The 18,910-nt window shown below is 39.0% G+C and overlaps 1 protein-coding gene across 4 annotated transcripts in view; it reads left to right on the top strand.

Moving 5' to 3' along the window:
* The window catches only part of bbs9 (Bardet-Biedl syndrome 9), a 168,768-nt gene that overhangs the window by 6,772 nt on the left and 143,086 nt on the right, over positions 1-18,910 (top strand). For all 4 annotated transcript variants that reach the window (XR_003222283.1, XM_003450309.4, XM_019364688.2 and 1 more), the window contains exons 5-9: positions 277-390; positions 6,943-7,117; positions 11,831-11,915; positions 12,384-12,567; positions 16,858-16,987. Coding sequence is in view for 3 of the 4 variants with exons in the window: in XM_003450309.4 (XP_003450357.1) it covers positions 277-390; positions 6,943-7,117; positions 11,831-11,915; positions 12,384-12,567; positions 16,858-16,987 (688 nt within the window). In the remaining variant the exon portion in view is untranslated. The remainder of the gene's footprint in view (positions 1-276; positions 391-6,942; positions 7,118-11,830; positions 11,916-12,383; positions 12,568-16,857; positions 16,988-18,910) is intronic.

Raw genomic sequence — 18,910 nt, 5'->3', positions numbered from 1 at the left:
TTACAAACCACATTCATACACAGATTCTCTGCCCTTTAAGTTCCCTACATCTGTCACACTCACACACTTATGGATGCCTTATGGCTAATTTGAGGTCCAGTATCTTGACCTTCACCATGCAGACTGAAGAACATGAACCACTGATCTTCAAATCCCAAACCACCTGCTAATCCACAGCCACCCGTTTTGGGTTCAGTTTTCACTTTTAAAGGTGTCATTATATCTTCTCTTAATTGAAGTTGGGGTTCTTTTTTTGTTTTTTTTAACCTTATACAGGCACTGCAGGGAACGTGGAGCATGGTGACCAGTACCAGCTCAAGTTGGTTTATGAGCATAACCTGCAAAGAACAGCCTGCAACATGACTTATGGCACCTTTGGAGGAGTCACGGGTACACTAAATTCACTTTTTTCATAATATTGTTTTAAACAAGAGAGATGTAAAGCTGTCCTGGAATCACACAAGAATTTTGGTGCATAATAACTTCTCTTAGTAACAGCTTTCTGACAGCAGTGCCATAAGCCTTGCACACACATGTAAGTCATTTATACCAAAGAAAACTTTATGTCCACCAGGAATAGTGGCTGGCTATAAAGGGTACTTTTACTGCTTTACAAGTTCTGTGTGTCAGCTTTTGTGTGTGGGTTTTTCTTTTGAGTATTTAATAAAGGAGAGTCAAAAGGCTGAGTATAGGCATTTAGTTGTGTTGATTATCATCAACATCAGTGAGGGACCTCGGAAATATATTGAAGTGCAAGCGGTGTGCGTTAGTGAACATCTGTGCGTGTGTCTTGGCATAAGAGGCAATTGGCAGCACTGGACAAAGACATAAAACTATAAAAGTCTGTAAGAAGAGTGAAGGAGGAAAAGGGAGAGAAAGAGAGAGGTCATGTAGCTGCGCTCTCTTTAGTCTATTGGGCTTTTGGAAAAACCAAGTAGGGGAAAGCCCTAATGGAGTAAGCATCCAAGAAAAACACACACACACACTGAAACACACACACTCTCACAGAAACACAGGGAACCCCCTTTAAAGGAGAGAAAATGACATTTCCAAATAAAGCCTGTATTGTCAAGGTGTGTGTGTGAACAGAGAGCTTGCCAGACTCTGTGGCCTGGCATGATGAATCCGTCATTCACTTCATGTTTAGAGACCCTGTCTGTCTGTGTGCAAGTGCACATCTGACTGTGTATTTGATTGATAGAAAGAACAGTGTGGGCTAATTAAAACCAAAACCAATACCTTGGCCTGTACTGAGTGCACGTGTGTAGGACATACCACAAACCAATAACTTTGACTGTGTGTCCACGTGTTTTTCTGGTTTCCCCACACTGTGCAGGATGTGTTTCAGATGTCAGCTGAGCTCTCACGTAAACTTGTGTTCTTTCACCCATCCTTTCTACTGTCGCCAAGTGCTTGCTCATAGGGGAACTTGTGATCTCTGGGGTTCTTGCAATATAAAATGGCATGAGATAGCTGACTGTTGTGAACTAGTGTGGTGTAAATAAAACTAAGTCTTTGTGCCATGTCCAAGTTTGACATCTATGTACCTAAATGTTTTAGTGATCCTTACTTGTGACTAAATAGACATGCATTCCCGACCATTTGACCTTGAACTTTATAACCACAAGTAAATGTTTTAACCCAAACCTGTTTCCTAACCTAAACCTCTGGTTAACCCCTAAACCAAGTCTTATCCCTTAAACACCCCTTGACCAGAAATTTGGTAAACAGAAAACCATACAAGCAGACTAGTATTCACTTTACATCTCTAGTCTTTTCCTATAGTGTACACCACTAGATGGCAGTACAGGCCCTAGAACTGCTCTTCTATTGCACCTTGATACTGAATGAATGAGGTCCTGTTTTACTTCTTATATGGGAATTCCCCTTTCCCACCTTTCCCAAGTAAGGAGGTCTGAGTTCAGCTACAGAAAAGGAACTATGGAACTAGTAGTGATTTAGTGCCTTGCTCAAGAACAGCTTCATCAGAATGGTGTGCATGTTACACATGCTTTATTTTGCAGATAATAGTAATGCTTATTCTTTCAAAAATATTAGTTTTTACATTTTTAGATCATTTTTAATGCTTTTAAAGGTTTATGAGTTTAAGCCTATACATATGTGGCAATATCCTAAAAAATGATTAGAGAAAAATCCCCCAAAATAAATAACATTTGGGGAAATCTGAATCTGTTTTGATGTTGCAACTCTGCATCTATATTCTCAGTTTGCTGCCTGCCTTTTTTTTTTTTTAAACCTTGTTTTTGATTATGATTGGTATGGAGGGATTTTTTTTTTTTGCATTTTAGATGGGATATAGTAGAAACAGAGGAGAGGGGAAAGGATGATGTGCAACAGAAGTGCTCCCCACTTATTTTGCACTATTCTCCATTATTTCTGTGTTCTTTGTTTACTGTTGCAGCTGTTTAGTTTTGTAGTCTAAATTATACCAATAACGATCAATGCTTCATTTATAACTGAAGATATTTGTGTTCTGTTTGACTACATACACACAAAAGAGGCTATTTTTATTTCTCTTTTCCTTTTAAAGGGCAGATGAGTTTTTGATCTGTGTGTGTTTGATTGGGGAAAGATGTTCGCCGTTTGCTCTTTCCTCACCATTTCACATAGTTTACAAGAAAATGAGCCGATCTCACGGTTGATTGGATAAAACACAAACATACACACTTTCGTAATGATTATCTTGCACACACACACACACACACACACTGTATTTTCTGTGTACTTTTACTGCATAGAAAGTGATGGTCACAGCTCTGAGGCAAGAGCAGACTCCTGAAAATGTAGCTTCTTCAACATGTATTTCTTCCACAGATGCTGTGTGATAAGACTCTTTGGTCACTATGATGTCATCCTTTTTTGTGGTTGTATTTTGAAACTTTAACATTTGCTTGTGCTGTGGAAGTGCTGTTGCCATATTAGTATTCTGGAGCCACGACTAATCATGTTTTGATGAGAGTTAATTTTGTGGCATGTTACCAACTAACAATAGAAAGCTTGGATAGTAAGCTGCATGCATACACTGTAAGGAATAAACGCCCTACCCTTACACTTGGTAAATTTGTGCTAAGTAACAGACTACTGCAATATTAAAAATGTATCAAAACATATACACAGACTTCCTGGTGATTCTGTACCACACAGCAATCCATTTTAATTATGAGATCATTCTCTTAAAATGGCCAACAAGCCACCAACAGCACAAATGCAGTTGAGAGATCCAGCTCATTAAGTACATTTAGCAGAGTTGAGGAGGACTAGCACAAACCAGTTGCTTTTGGCTGCCTGCCTGGGGACAGACCTGTCAGTCAAAGTGGCCATGCCCCTTAAATCCAATTTCTAGATGGAGGAGTTATAATGAGGTTCATCCACTTTATAGCTGTTGTGAAGGAAGTAAACTTATGTAGAGGCCTAAAACATTTTATTACCAGTATGTACGAATGCTTTTTAAGGCTGTAAAGTTGGTCATATTAGCATTGGAGTTTACGGGTACTCACTCACTTTTGTAGCCAGCCCCAAGTGGCCACTAGAGGTACTGTAGTTTTGGCACATCCATGTGGGTTCATTTGTCACCCGTGGAGGTTGCTGCTTGGTTTGGATATGGAAACTAGTGTGTGTGCGTGTGGGAGTGTTTTTGCAAGTCGTGTCTGCTGTTACACGTGAGTGTGTGTGTATGCGTGTGTGTGGGTTTGCATGTGTTGGTCTATAATAGCACCCATTTAGCAGTGCTGTAGGCACTGTAATAGCAGCTCTGTATTAATACTACTCTAATAGCTGGGCTGCCATTTGGTTTGGGTCACTTTCAGGCCACACACTTACAGTCGAAGTATAGACTGGTCTTACATATACATATATATATACATGCACATATAATCACACACAGATGCATGCACACACATGTTCTGGTCCTCAAACCAGCGCATTCACATGTACCTACAGACTGTCCCTCTTTCTCTCACACTCTCACATTTTCTCCCTCATATTTACACAGAGGCGAGGTGCAGCCCACAGCAGTGTGCGGCCAGCCTCTGTGCTTTGTTGGCTGCTCTGTGTGCTTGTTCAACAAGTCTTATTAATGACACTAATACAGGCCTGTTTCCTCCACTGTGTCTGAGCAGTGGCTCTCATACTGGGCTCTTTGACACGCTATACCTGGCCGTGGGCGTGTGAAATTACATTTGGACAGTTGCTGTTATGAAACAGCTTGGCTCACGCTTTCACTATGTATTTCTTATTATTGATGATACAGAGTCATGTCAGGCTGTGCTGAGTGTCTGTTCTTTTGACCCTTGAGCTGCCTTTGAGGGTCGGAAATGACATCCAGAAATCTGACAAATCGGTGAAGTGTTTGTCTGAGACAGGTCTTTACCTCAGCCTGTTCACAGAGTCTTGGTCTGCTTCGAGTAGAACAATGACTTAAGAAACCAAAAAGACTTTGATCCCCCCTTTTATAATGCAGTAGCCTATGCCCAAATCTGATTTGTTGCTTATGATTGATGGATTTCAATAATGCAGTAGGTTGTGAAAATATTTTAGTAGTTTATTTTTTTGTTCTAGTCTCTCATGATAATATCCAGGTAATATCTTGAACATCCGATAGTATCTGTTATTGTTGTCGGAGAAATGGTGAATTTCCTTGAGTCACTGACGAAAAAAACTACCATTTTGGACAGTACAGCATTTGTTAACATTACTATTGATTCTAACAGAAGCTTTCATCACACAGGCCTAGAGACCAGTTGGTAACCCAGAGGCAAAATGGTTGGTGTGTGGTTGATCGAGGTTGCTAGCTATCACCAGGTGAAATCGGTCTCAAAGAGGGTGTCAAAAACCTCCTTTTGATTCCTTTAGTCACTAGCAAATTGTTTTGTTTCCCCATAATTTGCATCGTACGTTTCACAATTTCACTACCACCTGGTGAGTAGTCTGCAACTGTCTGCAGACAAGTTGGTGCCTTTCTTGGAAACTACTGGCAACCACCACAACCTGCTATCTACCCAAGCTCCTTAATTGATCATAAAACTGCATGAACCAGTTGTGGAGTACACAGTTTTAACTAGTGACTGCATTTATCACCGGGTCACTAATAGATTTCTGGGCCTGTATGAAAGAGAATTGAGCAATCAGTTCCATGCAATAGCCAACAACCTCCAGCAATGACTCACAACTGTTCAGATATCTGCATTTTTTTCCCAACGGTTTCTGGGTAGTCACCAACAGGTCTCTAGGCCTGTGTGAATGAGGAAAATAATACACAGCAACAAGGCAAATGCAAGTAGAGAAAAAAGTGGAAAACAGACAATGAATCCACCCTTTCATGACAGCACACCATTTATTAAATTAAAAAATTTTAAACATAAATGACGTATGCTGACATTTAGGACAAATTGCTCTTTATGGCAACCTCGGCCAGCTGAATTTAAGGTTGTTTTAGCTTTAATTTAATTATATTGAACATAATATAAATGAAAACAATCACAGTCTGGGTCTGTTTTAAGAAAATACAGAACACTAGTGTTTAAGAGACACTGTCAACACTATAATTGGCTGGAGCTTGTGCATTTCCACAAATTTTCCACATTAAGGACATTTGGACAGCAGACGTTCATGACTTACACTTTTGAACTAAACACAATGCACTCGGTCCTCAGAAGACTACATTTGTTTTTCAACTATTTTTTTTTAAACTCCACACACAAGAATACACACTTGTGGCTGGATGTAAATCCACCCATATGAAGACATGCACATTCTGCTTCAACATTTGCTGTTGGCTCACCATCAAATATTGTGTTTAACACACTTTTATTCACAGGGTGTGTTTGCGGTGTATGAGACCTTGTCCTTCAGTGTGTTAATGGCCACCCTGAATCGCCGCTCATCACTCAGGCACACACACACTCTCACACACACATACTTGTTGACACAGAATAGGTGTGTAGGAGTGCGTGGCTTTTCTGTCTAAATCCTTGGTGATAGATGTTAAGTGTGTACGTATGTGTGTGTGTGTGCACTGTAGGTGGCTGTCTCCCTGACCTCTAGTTGATGGCAGTGTGAGTTTTAATAGCGCATTGAGGCCTAATTATAGTTCTCTGGTCACACAGCCCCACTGCTTTATGGCAGTGTGTGCTGCTGTGTATTTTGTGTGTCGGGGCTTAGTATGTCCTACACCAGGCCTTTCCTAATAAACACATAGTCTTGAACACATTTATACTTACAGCCAGGTGTCTGTGTATATGAGTGTATATACACAGAGGTGTTAATGGAGATATCAGATTCAGGCAGAGGGAGTAACGCACCTCACAGCACAACACAACATCATGGCTGAAATTAAACAAAAGCCACAAAAGTCCTCCAGGATCTTTGGTGCTTGTGTTATTAAAATTTTTTTGTTTGTTTGTTTGTTTTTTTTATTGAGGGATGTAGATGAAGCAGCCAAAAAAGCAGCCTGTATTCTTTACACAAATTAGTTTGTTTGCTGTGAAATCTGACCTTGTCTAAAGGCCAAAGTTTTTCGAAAGGTGGAGCTAAAAGTCCCAGAGAGTGACTGGACATGATGAGTTGTACAAATGTAGATAACGGTGTAGACTTTGAGATGGTTACTCTTCAGTGACATTCATGATGTTAGACTAGGTTGTTCGTTCAAATTGTGTCAGAGAAACATGGTGGAAAGCTTAGGAGACGCTTAAAAGTTGAAGCTCCGCTTGTTTTTACACCATCGACGTTGCTAATTGCTATATGGAATTAACCTCGCTCTGAAAGCCAAACTGGAAAATACCCAGCAAAACATACCTGAGTTCACAGTATAACATTGTATTTAATTACATTGGGGTTTTTTTGTGTTTTTGTTTGTTATCATCAGTTCAAAACATTTTTGCTTGTGAATAAATCTACTTTGCTGCCCCCCACTTTCTCCATCAGGTCATCATTCCCTCTGTATCCAGTCTATGGACGGGATGCTGATGTTCTTCGAGCAGGACAGCTACTCTTTTGGCAGGTTCCTCCCTGGTTTTCTGCTGCCTGGCCCACTGACCTACAACCCCAGAACAGACAGCTTCCTCACTGTATCCTCTGCACGAGAGCTGGAGAGCTACAAGTAGGTTTTTGTATAATTCATTTATTTAATAACTTTTTTCATCTTGTTTTACTTGCCTGAAGACTGTTGTGTTGTAATCCCACAAATATTTGCAAGCAAGATAGCTGGGATAAAGTTACAGTATCATACTTTCACAGCTTTCAGTGAAGTCCATCACGTAATAATTTCTACAACATACATCTCCAGATCCTCTCAAATGGCATCAGTAGTCTTGTCTTTCATTTCTGATTGTTGGTGGCATCAGAGGAGTCCATAGTCTATGGGAGAATCCCAGCTGAGGGATTTTTGCAACACAGCTTCGAGTCCATTTTCTTCATTGCATAGACTTTGTATGTATGCACTATGAGAGTAGTAATGTTGTATGCTGGAATGTATGAGACTGATTTCTAACAGCAAGATCCTTGATATAGGCCTATATATTAGATGCTAGAAAATACTGAAGTTTTATTCTAAGATGGAAATAAAAAAGAAGTTGCTATTAAAAAGGAATTCACATCTGTTTACAAGTAATGTTTAGGCTAGAACAGTATAAACTTTCTTAAGGTTATCTGATTCACAGTCTTCAGTATCAGCTGCTGATGGTTAACGAGCAGTGCTGACTAAATCCCCACCATCCGAAAACCATCTGCTCCCAGTGCAGATCTTGTCTGGATGGAGCGAAACACACACACAGGCGCACTTGCGCACACATGGTTTGATCGGAAAGTACCTCATTTTAATGTAAGCACATGTACACTTCACTCTGACTGCATACCATTTAGAAGTCTTACAGACTGTGTGGGTGTACGCTGTGCATGCGTGCAGTCTTCTCTTCCAGCTGTTTGTTATCTGGGTGCCCCCCACCAGTATCAAGACACTCTCCAGACTAGATATCACAGTGGAAACCCTGACGTCACCGTTCTCGCTGGACACACACACAAACCCAGCCCTGCAGTGTACAGACTGCAGTAAATCAGACAGAGCTCAGCAGACGTATACAAGCTTTCCATAAGTGACAGCACAGCATTACGAATGCAACAAGCTTATTTCCTTTACACTGTGCATTAAACACCTCTGACCAACGTAATGTCTCTGCTATAAATAGATCTTCACATTTACTGGAGACTTTCGAGTTTTAAATGCCAGAACAAGACTTTCATGTGTCACAATAAGCATGCAGTCAGAGCTGTTCAGTCAGTACAGATGAGCATCATTAGCTAAAGATATGAAGTATTACATAAATGATCAGTTGATTAGGATACCTACTAAAAAATATAGGTTAAAAAAAATGCTAGAAGTAAAAGTGTTTTGCTCCTTGGGATACAAGTCACCAACACATACGATTTATGATTCATACTTTGCTCTTCCTGTCCTCATATTCAAGCTTGCTGCGCATCCAGGAAGCCTAAGTTATCACTGTGTTTGTGTGTCTGTGTGTGTGTGTCACTAAATGTTTTCATAACAAAGATCACTCTGCTTGAAAATTAATTAAATTAATATAGCATTGAAAAAAAAAAGATTTTATACATTAAAATTTAGAGCAACATCAGTGATGACTTTAATAGAAATAATGCTTTATTTGTATGGGACTTTAGGAACTGTTAGAAGGTGCCTCACAGTTTGGATAAACATTTGAACACATACATTTGCCACATAAAGCACATAAAAACACACACCCAAGCATCTGCTCTTACATAAGCATCTCTTTCCATGTGGACTTTGGATTTGGTGATGAGCATAGAGCGGTTCCTGTTGCAGATGCACGATAAATGGTTTTCATATCACACAACAGCAGCAGGAAATGTATTAGCACTAAAACAGTGGATGCATTAATGATGCGGTTCAGGGAGAGCATTAACAAATCGCTTTTCGACTAAAATACTTTGTGATCAAGATCACTGGCATTGACGTAAGACCCTACCAATTAGCAAAATTGAATAAATAAATGGATAAAAAATGTTTATCTGTTTATTTATGCAGTCATTATGTATGGGTAAAATGCTTTTTTTATCCCAATTTTGATTTAGATGCTTTAGAAATGTTCTAATCTCTGCATTTGGTCAGAGTGATGGAAATATATATATATAGACACACACCATATCAGATGACGGGGTCAAAGCCTTGCTGACTGTTATACATTTAATATCATATGACTGGTCAAACAGTTCTGCTTGGCTCAGTTTATTTAGCTTGCTGGACCTTCTCCTGCCCTGATGAATGAGAGCTTGATTTGGTTACAGTGTATGTGTGTGTGTTGGCTTCAGCTTTCAGATTTTAGTTTGTGTTTATCCGTTACACTCAGAAAGCGTACATGCTTAGTGTGTATTTGTGTAGTTTGCGTGTATGTATTTGCTTATTTGATCTGTATGTTGAAGGTGAGTGTGTGTGTGTGTGCTCTTTTCTGAGAGATCCTCTTTCATATAAATGGGATGTTTGTTTCCTCAACCTCAGTGTCCTAAACTCTGCACGATGACTGATACTGCCTAAACACACACTCCTGTACACACAAAGTCCAACCCGCACACCATGTTCACTGGAAACAGTATTTCAATGACAAATAGAAAAAAGGTGTATGTGTATATCAGTGTCAGTGATATTTGTCTCCCTCCTTACATGCTGCTCATGCAGGTGAATAACCAGATTTCTTTGGTTCTTTCTCAAACACAAGGCTGTCTGTGATTTTGTTTTTCTTCTTTTTTGGCCCTCTTTCATATTATACACACACACCCACACACACACGTGCGCATGCATGTCCAGTTTTAATTCATTCATTTGACCTCTTATCCCATGATTAGTAAAACATCTAAGTGAAGGATGGAATAATTATGAAATATCAAAACAGAGTGAAAGAATATACTTATTTTATAGTGTTGTTTTAGTATTATTAGGCTGAATTTAATCCCTTCACTCATGCAGGAGCTGGTCTGTCGATCCATTGAGTGTTGCCTTAAAAGCTTAAAACCCCTGACATGTTTAATATATTTTTTAGTCCATTTTCTTTCCCAGGAAATGGTCATGGCGTGATGAAAAGGTTTCTTTACTGGCAGTCATCCATAAAGCTCATTAGTCTGCTCGCCGTTTCTCACAGAGGGCTAAGCGGGTAGCGCTACTGTACGGATGAGTTCAAAACTATAAATCTTGCATTGTATTGCAAAAATCAAAGGTTAGAACACTTCATTTACTATTTTATACAAAATGTTACGAGGAATTAGCATCACTCTTTGAGTCACATGTGGTAATCAGGTTTATCCAGGTATAAAACGAAAATGTTGTTAGAGGAGTGGAATAGGGAGAGATGTGACTGTTCTCTGCAGTGAGTAATACATGAAATAAGTAAAATTCAACAAAAAGAAGGCAGTCACAGTCTTTTTATGGAAGCCATACTGAGCTGCATGCGAAGTTACAGAGCTTGAAATTTGATTTATTTTTTATTTAAATTCTTGTCTGGGTTAGAAATTACAAATAGAAATTCGTAATTCAAGTGACCAAAAGGCCTACGGTGTATATACTAAAGCTTTGCCGCAGTTTCATACTAGGTTACATTACATACTAACCCTAAGCGCATTTTTGAGAATGAAGCTTAGACACTGAAAGCATAACAAAACTAAGTATGCCCCGAAGTCAAAACTCTGTGAGAATGTAACTTCAGCATGCTTACATTATATGTTAGTGTTTAGCTGGACATTTTTTCCCTGTCTGCTGTTTAAATGCTAGCGTGATAAGGTCAGTTAATTAGAAGATACACAAAGTACAAATGAGACTATAGTCAATGCAATTTGTAAATTAAAGTAAGTAAATAAAATTTTATTTATATATCCCAAAATCAGATTCAATGAGCTTCATGGGCATAAAAACATACTAATAAAAATCAGTTATTTAAATTATTAGCATTACAATTTTAACCTGGTAGCAGCTCCATGTGTGGCTAATATACATAATGAATATGGTGTACTGAAAGTGCTGTTGCTTTGCACAAATATTTGAGGACTCAATAAAAAAACGACGCTGAGATGAAGTATTACTAGTACCGTTAAAGTAGCAGCCATGTTGGATTGTGCTCCTTCCAATAAAGGTCAATTTCAGGGTTGCTTGCTTTGATTAACAACAGCTTTGTGTCGAAACATGCAAAACAGAGTGAGAAGGTTGGTGGATAAATGAGCAGTTATTTAGTGTTTGGTCTGTGGTGTGCAATTGGGGTCAGTCAGGTTTGGAGCTCTGTTCATCCAGGTGTTTGGGAAGAAGGATAGATTCCCGCTAAGCTGCTTTGACTGCCAACTTCTTACTGGAAAAAGCCTAACATGCAGATGCCAAAATCAACTGACCACCGATCAGTCTGACCACTTTATCCTTAGCCAGTGGCCTGTGGCTCACTGATTAAAACTGATAGATCACGGTTCGAGGGAACGGCAGGTCTGTGATGTGTTGACTGACCACAGAGAAGCTGTAAAAGAGAAGGTGACTATAAAATGCTTGCAGGGTTTGTTTATTCTGAAGATGAATTGTGTGCTGTTGTTGTGGTTTTGCACTAATGGTTGAGAAACTGTTTAGTTTGGCTTTTCAGAATAGCTGGGGAATATCTAATGGAAGTACTTTATGGACAATGGAAAGTGTCCTAGAGCAACACTGTCAGTTTTTTCACAAGTCAAATTTCTCCTACTGTGTGTTTAAAAAAAAATAATAAAGTGAGACGACGTACACAGAAAAAGTAGCTGTCTGTGTCTTTCTTACTGTCAGGTATGAGACTCTCGCTGTGGCTACAGAAGCAGAAAGTCGACAGGATCCCAACTTACCCCTTAAGACTGGAGGCAAGAGGCTGACGGTGAGCACTAACACACACATATTTTATTTTGTATTTTTTCTTTGACATGATTGCTTGTTTATCTGTGTTGTGATTAGTGTTTAAAGACTGTGGGTTGAGTGATATCTGAATCTCGCTAGTTCTTGGGGATCCCCTCATTTTCAGTCAAATGTGAATAATAGAATCCAAATGTCAGAGCACTTATGAATGTACTGTTCTTGCTATTCGATTTTTTTCTCCACCAGCACCAAAGGTCGCCACTATTGCCTTGAATTTGAACATTAAAATCTTTATTTGCAGAGCTTAAAGTTTTGCTGATACCCATTTCTATGGTAAATGGAAATTAAGTATCTAATAAAAAGGCACTGCACAACATTTTATCAAGCGTGTTCAGACAACACACATGTCAGGCTGACAATCAGACATACAATTTTTATTTTTCTCTGTGTAATAAATGACATTGTTCTGTGTCTTTGTGTGTTCCCATAGCCTGACTGGGTATTTGTCCTGGGAGAGCAGGCCCTGGATCTCTGTGTGCCCTCTTTCTCCCATGCTTCTTCCCACATCTTCATCCTGGGTGAGAGGAACATCTACTGTCTCCGTGACAATGGGCAGATCCACTTCATGAAGAAGCTGGAGTTCAACCCCAGCTGCTTCCTGCCATATGCCTCAGGTAACCCAGGACACCAGACAAAAGTTCACACACTATAAAGGGATATTTCTCCTTCACAGTCCTTATTGTAGTCTTTTTTATTATTCTTATTCGTACTAGGAATAACAATATTCCTTGTAGATTTTTGTCAGGATTTCTGCTGCAGCACTTATTTAGGCTGAATGTGTAATAATAATGATTTAACAAACATGTTAGACACAGAGAATTGAGAATAGGATGGAAAGTGATGGCTGCTGAGTTTCAAAAAAGCAAAGCAAACACCAGCCATGTTTCTCTGGACAAATCATAATGCAGGAACAAAACGATTTGTTTCCAGGAGAAGGTCTAAATTGTATATTTTTCTTCAAAGGTAGTGATTAGTTTTAGTTTTATAGAAAAAACATCGACCTGATGTCAGCATCACATGTAACAAAGATGTAGCAAAGGTTCACATGGCAAGCTAAGGGATAAGGCTTTTCTTTTCCCTTAGATTTCATATTTTGCCAAAGCAGCAGAGGCAAAGTTCAGATGTGTTCAGCCTGGAGTGAGGTGAAACACAGAATCACAACATTCACTATGCTTCAGTGCACCTGCCATAAGCAAACTTCCAAAACACTAACTGGATAAAATACTAAAAAACAAAGCAACTGGAATGGCATACTGCCATGTGAATGGCTCTACAGGAAGCTGCTTTTGGCAGAATGTGATGGAATAAACTGAATAGCTCTGCTACATAAATAAAACTGACTGCTGAACAATAGAGTTTATAGACATGTGCCAAAAGATGAATGAATAGCACATTAAATACAGAATCATACAGGTAATAAACTGTATTTTTGTCCAAAAATACTTTTTGTGTCTAGTGTATTTTTCTTTCTTTCTTTCTTTCTTTCTTTCTTTCTTTCTTTCTTTCTTTCTTTCTTTCTTTCTTTCTTTTTAGTCTTTCAGGGAAACTGAAGAGATAACTGCTCCTTTGTGAGTTGGGCTAAACCTCCATTCACCTTCAAGTTTACTCTTAATAAACAGCTGAATAGTTGCTAAATAACCAGCACATATGATTTTTTTTTCTTTTCTTTTTTTTTTTTTTATTTAAAAAAGTTTAAAACTGCTCTCTGCTCTGTTGTGCAAGTACATTCAAGTGCTGGTTTGGAATCTAAATAATGAAACTTGCTATAAGGATCAATGAAGCCAAGGAAAGCTTCAATCAATAACTGAATAGTCCTCAGTTCAAGTGATTAGATTTTTTTCTCCACATTGCTCATCAGTCAGAACCATTTTCGAACACATTTAGCTAAATGTAGCATCTCAGTGATTAAGATGTGCATGCACTGAATCGCTTGGCATAACTGTTCCCATGTCCAACCTACAGCAACGATAAAACATAGCAGGAAATAACAAGCTTCAATAGTACCTTTTGTTGTCAACAAGAAGTAATTTAAAGATATTTAGGTACGGCTCTGGAGGATCCGTGATCACAGGGATTCATTCTGTCATAATGAGTATGCATCATATTGAAATCATAGGCATTACTGTAGGTACACCCATGGGTGTGTGTGTGTGTGTGTGTGTGTGTGTGTGTGTGTGTGTTTGTGTGTGTGTGTGTGTGTGTGTTTGTTAGACAGTAATGGGTTCCAGCTTTGAACACCTCTCCCTGACTTCACCTCTGATGGGGAGAAAATAGAAAGAGAAAGAGGTGTATAGTGTGGTGATTATTAGCTGCATTTGAAAGGGCGTCACATCTGAGGCAAGAGGCTACTGCTTGTCATGCACACAATGGACAGGATATGCTGTGGGTGGATGATAATTAGTTCTGTGTGTTAGCCTGGCTACAGATGTTGAATTGGTCTTAGAGAAGGAGGCGATGGAGGCCGACTCTGCTGTCATTTTTACTGAAAGCTTGCACCTGACTAAATGAATCGATTTTCTCCCCACACACACGTACTCACAAAGTTCCATTATTCAATAATTAGCAATTAGCAGCACAATTGTATCAAATTGCAGCCTGATTGTGGTCATTTAGAATGGGTAATATGAGAACATACACAAAAAAAGGTGTGCATACACACATCCTCACACACAGATGGTGAATTTATGAGTTTTAGTTCCATGCACAGTGGGAAAAGCCTATGATCTGCATGGTCACGCATCCATTATTTGGGTTGATGTTGTGGTTGCCTAAGAAACCAGTATGACTCAGAAACCCTTTGATTCAAGTGCATAAAATCGATCTGTATCCAGAAACCATTTTCATGGCTTTGTTTCTGTTTTAAACCATAAGTTTCTGATAAAACTTGTTAATTGGATAAGAGTGCTTCCAACAGCACTTCAGTAAAGTATTGCTCTCCTTGTTTCTGTCCCATTAAGTTGCACTGGCAGCTGGGGACAGCTGTTTTTATATTAAAATTGTTAAGAAGAAAAATGGTATGCTTTACCTGTGTGGTTATCGATTGCTGCTTAATTGTCACGATCAACCATAAGCAACACTAATTATATTAATGTAGTTAGCAGTACATGTATAACCTCCTGAAAATGGAGTCAAAACAATGTCAAAAGTGCTTCCGCCCACTTTAATTTATGTATTCATGTACTATAGACCCATTTTTTTTAAGGGTATTACGTTTGATATAAAATACTCTGACTCTATGGAGGAAGGATCCAGAATGGAGGCTTCGTGTACTGACTGCAAAAAGTGGCCATGATATCTGTTTTCAATTTTAGAATTAAAATATCTCAGCTTTCAAAGTTCCCTCCAATGTCTACTCTGAATATAATTTAGATTATTTAAATTACTCTTGGAAATTGTCTATAAACTCAATCCCCAATGTGTCATTTCAACAAAAGCAACTTTTATTGGGACGTGATTGCTGTCAACACTCAAAACCACATAAAAATTCCCACATGACTGAGGGATGATGACAATTCCCAGGCGCAAAACTGCTGTTGCACTCTTCACTCTCAAAAACAAACAAAGTCCACTCTAGAGTTTATTTTTAACAGTGTGATATTTAGTGACAGTCTAACTGCTGGAGCTGCCAGCCAACAATCAGCAAGGGCTTCTTTTATTATGCAGGGCCATTCAATGGATTTCTATAGTATCTTCATAGTCGAGAAATTGGAGTAGACGAGAATAGACAACAGTGCTCTCCTGAGCATTTCCTATTGCTTTCCTTCTGGCACTCATCTTCACAGCTGCCTCTGCTCGACCAGTTCCCTCAACCGCCCAGTCTACCTCTTATATGCTGTTTGTATCTTATTTTGTCATTTAACTTTATTGGTTTCATTTCTTATCTGAAACCTTACAATCAAAGACCAGCTCCTGCATGATTTTGAATAATTCCTACTTCTAGGAACATGATATTCTAGGATCATGATAACATGATAGAGAGGTGACAGATTGATTCAGATAGGATCACGATATGACACCTATGATGCGGAGGCCAGAATTGATGTGGGGAGAGATGAGGAAAAAGAGAAAGAAAAGAATGGGATGTGGAGATATCAGTGGGCCTGAAGGGTAAAAACAGCTTAGAAAGGAAGGAGAACGAAGAACACGGGTTGGAAATTTTTATAATACGGTTGTAATTATAAGGCTGATGTGGAGACATAAGGTGTGTATTTTGCTTTAATGTGGCACCAACACACTCTGTCATTTCGACCCCTGCACTGTGCCACCCTGCTGACCGCTGTTACTATATTATAACTTACGTATTCCACTGTGTGAGTATGTGTACGAGTGTGTGTGTGTGAGTGTAAGTGAGGTGTGTTTGTTTTGCGTGTGGCCGTCACCTCAGATCTCTCCTGGTGGTAACTGCGCCATTGGTGGGATTGGCTGGATATGTGTGTATGCGTGTGTATGTGTGTGTGTGTGTGTGTGTGAGTGAAACATAAGTAGTCAAATGTAAGTAGTATTTATACTGAAGGTTTCAAGCCATGTGTCATGAGAGAAAGTGTATGTGGAACTTCAGTTGTATATACACCTATAAAAGGTGACCTTGTCTCAAAATGAAAAATCGAGATGATAAAATTTCTATATACAAACCATACGTGAAAAGTGATTTTCTTTACTGTGGTAACTGGGAAAGGTCACCCACCAGAGGAATTTATTTCTATGCTGTATGATAAAATTTGTGAATTGAAATTTCAGAATCTGACACAAAACCAGCAAATTAGTTTGGCTTTTCCGTAGCCTCTATTTTAGGTGATGGAGTCTGAACTTCTGAAAGCCAGTTTAATTTAATTTTTTTTTAAAAATAGAATGCCATGATATTTAAGGTCTGTTGTTTCTAATCTTCTTTTTGTGGTCATGTTTAGTGACAGATGGCACTACAAACCTGTTGCTGGGTAATCACACCAACATGCTGCTGGTTTACCAGGATGTGACCTTGAAGTGGGCATCCCAGCTCTCCTTTATCCCCGTGGCTGTGCGTGTTGCCAACTTTTTGTGAGTATAACCTCCAGCTAATAAAGGAATCTGATGTTATAATTTTCCTAGTTTAAAGGCAACCATTTGAGGAATATAAAGATGAAGGATAGCTTAGGACAGCTTAGTGCATATTGTGTACACAACAGTGATTATACATGTAAACAAACACACACCTATAGTAGATATAATGTTGTGTTTATCAGCTTGTGAAATCCAGTGTGTAAACTACTCGACAATGTCTTCCAGCTGGCCAATCAGAGCGTAGTGGGGAGGGGCCAGCTATAGCCAATCCTTTGTCTTTTTCCAAACAACTCCAATCAAAACGCAATTTGATACAATTACAATGCAAAACACAAACACGGTTGAAAAATGATGTGGTTTTTGGTTGTGTGTGTGTCTGTGTGTTTTAGATGCAGGAGATAGTGTGTGTCTGGGTAGCTGTTTGGTTTTGTTTGAGGCTGTGTTGTTTTAAAGCATTTGATAATCATCGGGTGATTTAGTGTGTTGGTGGGACACCGTGCAGAGTGTGGGATAGGAACACACAAAACAAGACCAATACACACAAAAACAACACACGATCACTTCAGCAGCTCATTCTGGCTATCTCTATTTGATAGCAGTGCTCCAGGAGTTCTTGTGTTTTGGAGGCAGTATTGCATTTTATTGCCAACCTCAGATTAAATATTCTCACCATTTGGGATCCTTCAAATTTAACATGGACCAAATCTGAATCAGAACTGTGAAGACTCAGGACTTGATATATATTTATGTTAAAACTGATCTGAGAGGACCGTTATTGAATAGAATGTTAAGTCAATTCATAGAAATCAAATGCAGGCACCATCAGCAGTGTAACAGTTGTAACTTTGACACAAGCTACAATTGTTAAGATATCTCATGCATGTAAGTACTTGCTGTCACCTGCTTTGTGAAGCACTTTGTGTACCCCTGGTTTTAAACGTGCTATATAAATAAATTTGTATTGTATTGTATTGTATTGTACCTGTAATTATCATTTATGCAAATAGCCTCAAGAAGCATTTGTAGCACTCAAGAATTTTAAAAAAGGGGGGAAATGACCAGACAAAAGTTTACCTTCAGTTGCTCCGCTGATAGTCATTCAGTTATGTTCTCTCAATCACAAAATCATTCACCGCTCTCTCAGTCTCCGTCCATCTCGTTACATTGGCAGCAGTATGTTTGAAATCTGAAGCAGTAAGAGCTGAACCTGTTGCTCACTTTGATAAATATACTATGTGTTATTGTTGGTAGATAGTGCTCCATTAACCTCCGAGCACTGCTGAGCCTAACAACCTTTCTGGTGGAAATCCAGCTTTGTATTCTGCTCCCCTCAGGAAGCAGTTTTTCACTTCGCCTCAGTCCATTTTAAATGAGCTTTGGCTCCGAGAGAAGTCGGCATCGTTTCTGGAACATGTTCACACATGGCTTCTTCGGTCCATGATGAAGCTTTAACCTGCATGTGTGGATGACATGCTGAACAGGGTTCATACTCCTGAGCTCATTCCATGTCCATGCCTGTTTGTAATGCAGTGCAACCTGAAGGACTGAAGATCATGTGCATCCAATATTGATTTTCGATTATTGATTATTGTAGGGTCTTTGCCTCACAATATAAAGCACCTTGAGGTGTTGTTATGATTTGACTCTAATAGGAAAGATAGGGAAAACATAATTTCCTTAGGGATTATTAAAGCATTCTGACTCTGATAAAAGTTGAACTGAATTTAATTTATTATGTGCCTTTGTTTTTTCCTCAAAAATGTCTCCAGATTCTCTGAATCTTTTGATGATGCTATGTGCTGTAGATGATGAGATATTTAAAGTTTTTCCAATTTTATGTTGAAGAACAATATTCTGAAATAGTTCAACAATTTCAGATTGGTGAACCTCCGCCTCTCTAAGATTCTCTTTTTATACACT

This window comes from Oreochromis niloticus, linkage group LG11, assembly GCF_001858045.2.
Source record: "Oreochromis niloticus isolate F11D_XX linkage group LG11, O_niloticus_UMD_NMBU, whole genome shotgun sequence".
NCBI lineage: Eukaryota > Metazoa > Chordata > Actinopteri > Cichliformes > Cichlidae > Oreochromis > Oreochromis niloticus.
The sequence above is the reverse complement of the archived record's forward strand: the minus strand, read 5'-3'. Positions and strand labels throughout refer to the sequence as shown.